Genomic DNA, 12091 nt, shown 5'->3' on the forward strand with positions numbered 1-12091 from the left:
ATTGAAGGATACATATGGGTGACTTTACAAACACTTTGGAGTATGATAAAAATTCTTAAGCTTAATGATTAACCTTTTTTCCTTCTGCTCTCTATGCCCTTAATAAGGCCTGAGGATCTTTTTAGACTGCACCTAACCCTGAGGCCATATCATTACAAGCATTACTACTGAACCTAAGACTTGTTAGGCCTAGAATGATAGTAGGACTAGACTCTAGCACTTCTGCTGTTAATTTCTATGCTAGAAAACATTTCCATTGAGCCGAGGATTTAAAGATGATTTTTCTACGACCTTTTGTAATTTTTTTGATTTAAATAAAAAATAATCACAATTTTTGTGGTACCTTGGGAGAATATTTACAAACCAGAACCATAGGCTATTCGGTATGCCACAAAAAGGTTCATAGCCAATAAGATTATTGATTGAACTTTCCTTGTTACCCGAACAAGAAAACAGGAAAATAAAAAGAAATCAATTTTTTTATTATAAGTTTCTTTTTATTAAAAATAAAATTTACACTAGATTAAAAACAAAAATCACCACTGAAATACTACCCAAAATATGAGATTTCCTCGTTGTAATATTATAAACAAAAAATACCATAAACTAAAACACATAGGTCATCATCAGATGATACATAAGATAAAAAGTATTAATACTTTGGTGATGAAAGGTACAAAGTGTTTTCAAAAGTAGAAAAGTTTTTTCTTTTTTAGCAATACATTAAATAATTAATTAATCTGAGTAAATATTCAGTATATACAAAAATTCAACAACAAAATCACCCATGTTCAAAGGAACTATGATTTATGAAAATGTACAGTGTGCCTGATCATGACTTTACAAATCTTGATATAACCATAAGTTTTATAATATTTTTTCAAAATATTCTTCTTAACAAGAACTAGAAGAATAAATATTTTTTACATATTTTTTTTTAATTTACAGAAATTTTAAAATTACAAAAATCCAAGCAAAATGAAGGATTGTATTTTAAATTGAAAGCACAAACATTATTATCACAAAAAATTATTATATTTTTATAATTTTCCAGCAATTCCAACATCCTGATTTCCAAGACAGTTTAACAAATGAACTTCTAAAATTACATTATTCAAATTAACCTTAATCACTTAATTATAAATTTTAAACTGTACTATCAATTCTTCTCATTCCACAATTAATACTGTTTGTAATTCCTGTAATAAATTTTAGAAGCGATTCATAAATAACTTGTTTCATTGTTACACTTTATGGTCTGTTATTAACAATTTTTAAATAGATCCATATTATTTTTAACAATAGATAAAAGTAGTAAAGCCATGACAGTTGATATATGGGTGAGATATATATTACACAAAACAAAAACAATATCCACTAGATTAAGGCATATTCATTGTCATTTGCACTTAACCAATAGAAACAAATTAAAAATCTATGTTAGAAGGTTTTAAACTGTTGATCTATTATCCTCCACTGATTTAACCTGATTAAATAAAACTGGTAAAGTTAAAAGCAATTAAAAACCCAACAACCTTAAGGACTTAAAAAATTGCAATAAAACTTTAACGCCATTTATTGTTCGTTTCCCCCCTCAATTTAAATTGAAGCGAAAAACTCGTGTTGTTTTGGGATTGTTAATCCTGGAAAAGCCTCTCTAGTTCCTCTGGCGTCCTTCGTCTCAGTCCTATAAAGTCATCTACGCTATCCACCTGTCTCGACATACCAAACAGCGAATCTTCCTGCAAAATAAAAACAAAACAAAAACTTAAATGAAAATACGGTACTACAATCTGGCACTTCCGTCTCACTGAACTACAGGATGAGAGGCCACTGACGCTTTAACTTCTTACGATGATTGTTAGGGTTTAGCAGTTAGAGTTCAGCAACAGGATTAAGCTTAAAACTAAGGGATTGGGGTGTAATAAAATGTAAAATTCAAAAAGATGGGATTGAGATGGGAAGTTATTGTCCGAGTGGATCGAATTCATGATAGCTCAAGCGGTAAAGGAGCGGCGTATCAGGTGAAGGTCGTGGGTTCGAATCCCGCTCGTGACACTGACTTTTTTATCTCAACTTAAAACCTTAATTAACTGTAATATATTAATTNTCTTACGATGATTGTTAGGGTTTAGCAGTTAGAGTTCAGCAACAGGATTAAGCTTAAAACTTAGGGATTGGGGTGTAATAAAAGAGATTTGTGAAATTTGGGGTATCATGATTTTATGACATTTTTCACAAAAGGAATATTAAGGTCATTGTGGATTATGTGATTGAAGAAGGGAGTGTTTACTATTTTTAAGAGGATGTTGGATTGAAAAATCAGAATGCGATTATAGTCTTAATGTTTGGTTCAACCCCACAGTTTGATGCCATACGTCTAAGTGGGTTTTATTACTGTCTCATCAGTTCTTACTTTTTATGTTAATCTTTTGTTGATACACGGCCCAAGCAAATATAGTACAGGAAGGGATGTATGATGTAGTGAAGGCAATTACTCCATGTTGGAGGGATAGAGGTTATATGGTGGCTTTTGTCAATATTTATTTTTTACCATTTTGGTCACCAACACCCAACATTATTTTCATTTCAACTTTTTCAGGTAAGGTTTAATTCACTAATTTCGTGGTCCGCTTGACCAATTAATATCTTTCAATTAATTAAGGTTTTTAGTTGAGATAAAAAAGTCAATGGCACGAGCGGGATNTGGGATTGAGATGGGAAGTTATTGTCCGAGTGGATCGAATTCATGATAGCTCAAGCGGTAAAGGAGCGGCGTATCAGGTGAAGGTCGTGGGTTCGAATCCCGCTCGTGACACTGACTTTTTTATCTCAACTTAAAACCTTAATTAACTGTAATATATTAATTGGTCAAGCGGACCACGAAATTAGTGAATTTAATAATTTAAAATGAAGTATACTTCACTAAAGCTCTCCTTGGCCATTACATTTGTCGTCGAGAATCCAATCCGATTACACGACATTTGAAAAATTGCAAAAAGGAGGGAAAATTCAAAAGGTGGGGTTGAGATGGGAAGTTAGTGTCCGAGTGGATTGAGGTCACGGATAGCTCAAGTGGTAGAGCAGCGGCGTATCTAGCCGAAGATCGTGGGTTCGAATCCCGAACGTGCTATTGACTTTTTTTATCTCAACTAAAAACCTTAATTACTTCTAAGGTTTAATGTTGACAAGGTGAGCCTGTATGAAGCAATGTGAGAGGATGGGATCTTTATTGGAGGAAAGGATAGCAGTATTATCTACAAATTCACTAGTTGTTGTGGTCTGTTTGACCAATTAATATCATTCAATTAATTAAGGATTTTAGTTGTAAAAAAAGTCATCGTCACGAGCGGGATTTGAACCCACGACCTTCGGCTAGATTCGCCGCTGCTCTACCACTTGAGCTAATGTGACTTCGATCCACTCAGACACTAACTTCCCATCTCAACCCCACCTTTTGAATTTTCCCTCCTTTTTGCCATTTTTAAACTAAAAACCTTAATTAATTGAATTATATACAAATATGAACGAATTTGTTGGGATGGATCAAGGATTCGAGATTCAACAGGATAGTAGTTGGAGACCGTCCTGAAAGAATCGGTCAGTCAGGTATGATTGGGGGATGAGGAGGAGCGTAAAGGGGAGGATGGGATGCTCAAGAGCTTAACAGCAAATTTGACGCCAGACCCTATGAGAAGTTTAACACATACAGGGTGGCCGGTCTCAATATAAGGCCATTTTTTTGGCGCACTGTTTACTATTGGCTATTATTTCTCCCAACCTTTATGGATTCCAATTTTGAAAGTTTTTAGATTCAGTGTGAAACAGCTTTCAAATGTTGTGCACTGTTCTGATATTACCTCTATTGATGCCTGAGAAAATTGGCTGAAATATTTTTTTCTTCAACTTATTTGCTTTTTAAACTTAAGATTTGATTATTTTTACATTATATATGAATACAGAGTTGATGGATTAACTGTTAAATGCTAAAATATTTTGTGAGATTGTTTGATTCAAGGTTTTGAAAAGAAAAAACTCCGAAAGTTGAACAATTTGGTGTTTCCTTCAGCTACCCGAGTCCTCTTCATTTAATTTGTTAGAAATTTAATTGTTAAATAAATTAGGTTATTATAATGATAATATAAAAAATATATTTCTGTTTTTCAGGGTTTTGTAAAAATTTTTTAAATTCATTTTGTTAATTTTTGAAAATGGAGTCTTACAAGGAAGAGCAGTCAAATGAAGAAGGTAAAAATTGTTATTTGGAGCATATTGCAAGTCACTGAACTGGTACAAAACTTTGCCCCCCTTTCACCTCTTCCAGACAGTACTCAAGAGTAGCTTCTTCTTGTTTAATACTTATTCCCAAAAGGAGAGGAAGAAGCTTAACAACTTCCGACTGAACCTAGAGTTTCTTCCTCTTATTAGCTATTTCTCTACTCTTCTACCTTCAATGTCGGGGGGATGAAAAAGACAAAATCTTTGCGTAAATTGCAGCAAAATAGCTGAAGGGCAAGGTGACAAAATGAGAACAAACTTCTACTGCCCAGGTTATAGGACTGGTGACAGAAAAATTGTACTGTCGTCTATCCTACACAGATTAATTTTTTGAAATATTTTTTCATTGGAAATAGTTATTGCGTATTTATGACAATGGAACGACTCTAGCATTCTTCTGGACCAGCTAGGAGAAGAACAGACCTGTTTTTTTTTTTTTGTTTTTTTTTTTGAAACCTCGATCAGTTTGTGCAAAATTGTCCAATACAAAAAATCCTTTTTTGATTCTTTTGTTAGCAGCGGTGAGCTTTTTTTCTTTTGTTTCATTTTGAGGTTTATTTATTTATTTTTTTTTAATTTTCTAATAAAATTGTTTTGTATGTGCCAATGTGTTTTGGAAAGAATTATTGCAATTTGTTTTTGGTTTCTAGTTTTTCCTTGGTTTTCAATTTGTATGCCTTTTGGACTGAGCTTTCTGTTGGGACATTGTCTCCTGTTTTTTGGGAGGCTTTCAGACGCCCATGGTACATAATTTTTTAATAAATAATGAATGGTTTGTAATTTTATTTTTTTAAATGAGGTTATTTCAACCATAAAGAACACCCTCAGGTGCCGGTGGTTTATTTTTTTATTTTTTTGGAGGGAGGACAGATCGTTTGTAAGTATGTTGGGTTCAAATGCAGAGCCACTGGATTCAAACCCAGAACCTTTACCTTACAGTGATGAGGGCCATGTCAACGCCTAAACTGCTGCGGCTACCGATGTCCCCTATATTAGTTAGTTTAAATATCAATAATATGTCGGTTTTAGTTCCATTCTGTAATTACGAATTTTTTAACATGAGATTTGATAAAAAGCAAACGTCACAGTATGGCGATGAACTTTCAAATTGTCGCCAAACCCCTACTGCTCGAATATCCCATCGTTCAATGCGAGACAATTGGAAAAGGAAGACGCTCTGTGAGGAATGGTGGGGGGGAGTCGGGTTTCAAGCAAGAGACAGAAAGGACGAGATAACATGCCTGTAAGTCTGCGCAAACCAGAAAAAGAAGAAGTCTGTAAATTAGTTTCTTTATATCGTACGTACGAATTATAATATTTTCAATATTTTTACGAGCTCATAGTTTTGGCAAAAGAGGATTAGTTTATATTTTTATTATTTTATTTTGTATTCAAATAGAGGTTAGGATTAGTTTATATTTTTATTATTTTATTTTGTATTCAAATAGAGGTTACCTGTTTTTTAAAAATTAATTAAAATATATTTGAATTTACTAATTAGGAAAGTATTTGTTCATTTGTTTAATTTTTTTATTATAGAAAGAATTGCTCAATAAATAGGTTTATAGAGGAATTTATTTGATTTAATTTACCCTAACATAATAAAAATATAAACTAATCCTCTTTTGGCCAAAACTATGAGCTCGTAAAAATATTGAAAATATTATAATTCGTACGTACGATGATATAAAGAAACTAATTTACAGACTTCTTCTTTTTCTGGTTTGCGCAGACTCTTACAGGCATGTTCTCTCGTCCTTTCAGTCTCTTGCTTGAAACCCGACTCCCCCCACCATTCCTCACAGAGCGTCTTCCTTTTCCAATTGTATCGCATTGAACGATGGGATATTCGAGCAGTAGGGGTTTGGCGACAATTTGAAAGTTCGCCGCCATAACGGATGGGATTTGAACCTATGATCTTTGGAATTGTTCCCTGCTGCTCTAACCTACTTAGCCATCTAGACATCGATTAATTTAAAAAAAAAAAAAAAAAAAAAATTGCTCAGAAAAGGAAGAAGGATCATCCACAGTACACAAGATTGGTGTGATAAGATAATGCTATTAATTCATTTACAAATTTCAAACATACCCGGGCTTGAAATGATTTTGGCTCCTCTTTTTCCTGGCTATGTGTATATTTTTGTTTCTTGATTGTCTCTTTAGTACACATCATTGACGGACACTCAATATGGACGAGATGGAATACCTAAAATATCATACCATTTAAATAATAAGTTTACGATCACTAAAAGAACATAAAATGGATTTTATTGGTTATAAATTTAATAAAGTGATACTCACTTCATTTGCTGTATTATTTGTCCCAATAATGCGTATGAATACGACTGGCCTGATCGGGAAAACAATGAGCTGCCAGGACTGACAATCTTCTTCCCGTTTGTCCCAAACGATTTCCCAGTTCTTCTTGTTGACAGACACTTCGACGTAATAACGATAACTGCGATCGTCTCGGTCCCACAGGAGAAGGCTCATTGAATCTATCATATAAGGCTGACCGAGTTGCACGAGTATAGCCCCGCTTCCGATCTGGTGGCACGTGTACCCGTTATTCCAGTCGTAGACCAAGTTACCGTCAAGAAGGGAATTCCTTGTACGGCACACTCCTTCAATAACAGATGCACTCTCCTTCGTTGTTGCAACATTATGGTAAAGAGGTTCTAAAAAAAATATATATAAAAAGTTTATAGCATTTTTAAAAATATTTTTTCTCACTTACTAATTAGCCCATCGACAAGGACGAAGTTGTCTGTAGAATACATAACTTCAAGAGCTACGATATGGAAAACAGGATTGACTGTATTGTAAGTACCGACAATTCTTATGTAATTTACAACTCTTGGTTCAAAATAAAGCTTTTGCCATGATCTACAGTAATAATTTGTGTGATCTATCACTCTAACCCAGTCCTTTTTATCAATCGACACTTCAATATAATAAGAGTATGACCTGAAAAAAAATTAAATAAAGCTTTTTTTATTGTATAAATTTAATAATTAATTACCTTAAGTCTTTGTCCCAAAGAAGCATTTTAATGTGGTTTACGATGCACTGTGAACCCAATTTAATAATAATACTATCCCGGACATCATTGATTGAATGTCTTGTATAGCCGTTTTCCATATCGTAATTCATCGTGTTGCCATCGAGCAAGGCGGATTTCATTTCTCCTTGAAGTACTTGCGTGCCCCAACATGGCTCTGCCATGTTTACATTTACATCTGAAATTATTAAATACATTAGAGTTCGTGGTCCGATTGACCAATTAACTTTTTTCAATTAATTAATCTTTATGAAAGGTGAAAAATGGCAAAAAGGAGGGGAAATTCAAAAGGTTGAGATGGGAAGTTGTGTCCGAAAGGATCGAAGTCATGATAGTGGCGTATTGAGCCAAAGGTCATGGGTTCGAATCCCACTTGTGGCACTGGTTTTTTTTTATCTCAACCAATACCTTTCATAAAGATTAATTGAAAAAATCTGAAATTATGTTAATTTATTTATATTAGTATTTTTCAATTAGCGTAATAAACATACTAAGAGTTCCACGGTAGCGAAGAGCATTGCAACGCAGGCTGGTCTGTTGTTCTAAAGCATCGAGGATAGTTTCAGACGCGACAAGGCCAGAAGGTCTGACAACGGTGCAAAGATCCTCAAGAGACATGAGCTCAAATCTAACAGCACTCAAAACATGCTGGAGCTGTGGAGTTCCTTTCATATTGTTCGCTTCACACCAGGCAAGGACAATTTTAAAAATCTCGAGTTCAGGTGCATAGAAGGAATGCCTTTCTATTATTTCTTTCAGCCCTTCCTAAAAACACAAAAAAATTTAAAGATAAATTTATTATAATTTTTAATGTACTTCAACCTAAGGCATTAATGAACGATAGTACGCATAACATTAACTGAGAGGTTTAATTACAGCAGAAAGAAGTAAGAAGCTGTTGGTGTGGGAGGCTAAGGTGGAGGGAATGTTCTGATCGATGTATGTCTTGCAGGTTTCCGTTAGGTTTTTTAACTGGTATAACCGTGCCGCATCATATATAGAGAAGACATTCTGCGTGGAGAGGGAGTCGATGAAGAAGTCACAGATTGCTTTTTCCAGGTTCTGAAACCCATATTGGTGAGCAAGGCCGAGAATGTCCAGCGTGACATCTTCCTGTAAATAAAAATAAAATTATAATCCGATGTGACTGTGCACGGAAATTATATTACCACTAATGTTGCAAGTGACAATCGTCCCGTGTATATGTATTTAAGTAACGATTTAAATGCAACAACATTAGAGACACACAGGGAAATTTCCGTCTGGCTTGACTCTCTCATGCCACCATATAATAAAGCCCTGTAAAAACAAAAACTATATTATTTTTGTGTTGTAAAATTTTTTATTATTCAAACAAGAAAACTGAGCCAAAATCTTTCTAAAAATAAATTTTTTTAAAAGGCTATGCAACATTTTTATTTTCAATAATTCTATGATGGCCATCAAAAGTATTTAGTACAAGTGTCAAGCTTTTCAAATTTGCCTAATATATTAAGCTTATATAAGCTCAACCTGCAACCGATGAGGGCCTATCAATTTTTGACATTGACCATTTCAGCATCGAGAATCAGACACCTGGATAATGTTTTACAACATAAAAAATTTATTGATCAAAAGTCATTAGAAAATGAGTTCACAGAATTTGTAAATAATAAAGACTCCAAATTCTATTGAGAGGTTATGGAAAAGTTGCCATCACGGAAGTTATTAAGAGTGATAGTTAGGGAAAGTGATGCAAAAGCTACTAGCCAAGTGCAAAATGTGTGATCTGTGAGGAACATTTATTTCTTTAGAGGTATTTAAATTAAAAAGTCTTTCATTGTCTGCAAACGTTTTAGCAAACTAATGCGAATTATGTAAAAAAAGTGGTGGTTTCATTTTTATTTTACATGTATAAAGTTAGGTAACACTGCTGATGACGCATACTGTCATTTCATCTGACAGTTTAACACAGATTGCACTTGGTCCATGGTGGTGTATTGGTTCCCAGTTCTAATGCTTGGAGGAAAGAAGGCTTTCTATTGTAGTAATAATAGTTGTCTATACCAAGTTTGTGTTGGGAGTGAATGTATTTATTAGCGTGAATTGTGTTTTTGAGAGAGAGTCGATGGCAGAATGTTGAGTACCCCACCGACCCTTAATTAGGTTAATTGAATTGTACGTGCAAAGGTTGTGTTGAAAGGGTATGTATTTATTAGCGTGAATTGTGATATGAGAGAGTCGATGGCAGAATATCATACCCCATTGACCCTTAATTAAGTTAGTTGTATTGTACGTGCAAAGGTTGTGTTGAGAGAGAAAGTATTTATTAGTGTGAATGTTTGATATGAGAGAGTCGATGGCAGAATATCGTACCCCACTGACCCTTAATTTGGTTAGTTGTACATGTGTAAAGGTGATGGAGGAATATCCACCACCCTAATGGCATGAATGGTATGTAACTAGGAGTGTGTATTTAAGAATTTTATGTATAAATTATTAGGAGTAATATATTTTTAAAAATATTTAGGAATTATTTAAAAATGAATGTACTACAAAAAGCCAATAGGTTCAACTTAGCACATGTTTGTATGTACGTACGTATGTGTGCATTTGGTCCTTTATAAATCTAAAATAAAAAGAAAGGAATATCCATTTCCCTAATGGCCTGAATGGTATGGAAATACGAGTGAATGAGGTTATGAATGAACCTGAGTACGAATGGGTTTGGAACTGCATGCGTTGGGTACTGAATTGACCTAGCTGTTGACATCCCCTACCACCACCACCACCACGAGAGGCCAACTATGGTGGCTGGGTGGCTGAGACTGAGGTCTGCTTCCAACCAGCTGAAACCCAGGGTGGGTGTTTCTCGAGTCTGTTGGCAATTTACTGTGAATAGCAAAAGCTGGAAATGCTGGTGGACCATGGGAAGAGAAAAGGCTCAACTGGGTACATGTTTGTATGTATGTATGTATGTGTGCATTGGAATTATATAAATCCCAAAAAAATAAACATACAAATGCAACAATGAACATGGTGAGAATCTGAAACCCATCCAACAGACTAAAGAGTGGATGGGCAGACCCTTAATTAGGTTAGTTGTATAATTATGTGTTGGAGGAATATCCACCTCCTAATGGTATGAATGGCATGTAATAGGAGTGAAAGTATTTAAGAATGAACCTGAGGACAAATGGGTTTGGCGCTGCATGCAATGGGTCCTGAATTGACCTAGCTATTGAGGCCTCCCCTCCTCCCGAGTCAAACCTTGGTGGCTGGGCGGATAAGACTGAAGTCTTTCCCCAGACTGCCAACACCCTGGGTGGGTGATTTACGAGTATGCTGCCAATTTACTGTAAACAGCAAAAGCTGGGACTGCTGGTGGACTACCACCCACACTTAACTTGGCATATGTTTGTAAGTGCGTATACATGTGCATTTGGGCCTATATAAATCCCAAAAAAATAAACATACAATCGCAACTATGAACTTGGAGAGAATCTGAAACACATCCGACAGACTAAAGAGAAGATAGGCAGACCAAAATCATAGCAAAAACCCAAGTTCATGTTCTCCCTGGGTATGTTATTATCGATAGCACTATGTATATTTTTAATTTGCCAATGCAGTTATTTTGGGCTATGGCAATGGCTGTCAACCAGAATAAACAAAGTACCTACAATGTGCCAACAACGAGGAGGCATTTTAAATTAAGCTCACTGTCTCAGGAAAGTGGTCAGGATATTTCTTCGAACATGGACTTGATGGTAAACTAACGACGACGAAGACCGTTTCGGTATTAAATTAAGCACAATTTTGTGTTATTGTTACCTAAAATACTCGCTCCTTGCTGCCAGGATGACTTTGTGAGCCTTGAACGATTCTCCTTCGACCCTGAGGGTGACATCGCTGTAGTCATCGTTCAGATAAAGGGCCTTGATGTCGTCCGAGAGAGAGTTTATGTGGACGATCTCGTCATGGGAACGTGTGCACATTTCCATCTAGAACGTATAAATTGCACGTAACTTTGACCTGATAGGGATGTCGTTTATAGTTGAAACACGTACGATCCTGAAATGAGTGACTCCGAGCAGTCAAATAAAAAAAGCAACAAAAACAGATAACACTTTGTCTCCACTTGAACTCTTCCTCTATCAATTTCAACGGGTCTGATCAGTGGGTTGTCTGGATTTTTGAATAATGAAATAGCGAGAAAGACTGCTAAACTCACGACTAAAATCTACATTGTTTTTAATAATTTTCTATTTAACAACTGATCAGGACGCTGGGCCCAGTGGGCGTTTTGGTAACTGCTAGTCCACATGTGGCAAGCTATCGATACAAAGAATCGATTAGGAAAAGCGCGCCGAATATGAAAAAACACCTCCCGTATCATAACTTTTAAATTTTTTCTACCTCTGTCTGCCTTGCATCTCTTTTATTTAACATTTTTTCAATCTACCTACCTCTCTCTTTATTTGTTTAAATCTTTCTGTTCTTATCATGCTTCATTTCTCACTCTCTTTTACCCGCACCGTTACCATGCTCTCTGACAATGTCTCTTTCTCTCTCTCTCTCTCTCTCTCTCTCTCTCTCTCTCTCTCTCTCTCTCTCTCTCTCTNTCACTCACTCACTCATTCGATCTCGGGAACTTTATTGTATAGTGAGAGCGCAGTGTCAACAACGCCTTAACGCCCCAAATTTTGAACGTTAAATTTTTTTGATCGTTTATAACGTTTTATCTCAACCATCTTACCTTTCATAAATATT

The 12091-nt window shown here is 35.3% G+C and overlaps 1 protein-coding gene across 2 annotated transcripts; it reads right to left on the reverse strand.

Annotated features, from left to right (window-relative positions):
- Positions 1-1558: 1558 nt before the first annotated feature.
- LOC106661100 (BTB/POZ domain-containing protein 9) lies at positions 1559-11634 on the reverse strand. Of its 2 annotated transcripts, none has more exons than XM_024229240.1 (10): positions 11389-11634; positions 11153-11322; positions 8512-8638; positions 8216-8452; positions 7831-8104; positions 7301-7517; positions 7016-7245; positions 6580-6956; positions 6368-6484; positions 1559-1742 (listed from the first exon to the last, which is right to left on the reverse strand). In XM_024229240.1, the coding sequence occupies exons 2-10, from the start codon at positions 11320-11322 to the stop codon at positions 1638-1640; spliced, it is 1854 nt and encodes a 617-aa protein (XP_024085008.1). In that variant the 5' UTR covers positions 11389-11634; the 3' UTR covers positions 1559-1637. The 2 variants fall into 2 exon arrangements, with proteins under 2 accessions (XP_024085008.1, XP_024085007.1); XM_024229239.1 differs by having other exon boundaries at positions 8509-8638.
- Between the last annotated feature and the right edge of the window lie 457 nt (positions 11635-12091).

This window comes from Cimex lectularius, unplaced genomic scaffold, assembly GCF_000648675.2.
Source record: "Cimex lectularius strain Harlan isolate CLEC.00 unplaced genomic scaffold, Clec_2.1 scaffold121, whole genome shotgun sequence".
In the NCBI taxonomy this organism is placed as follows: Eukaryota; Metazoa; Arthropoda; class Insecta; order Hemiptera; family Cimicidae; genus Cimex; species Cimex lectularius.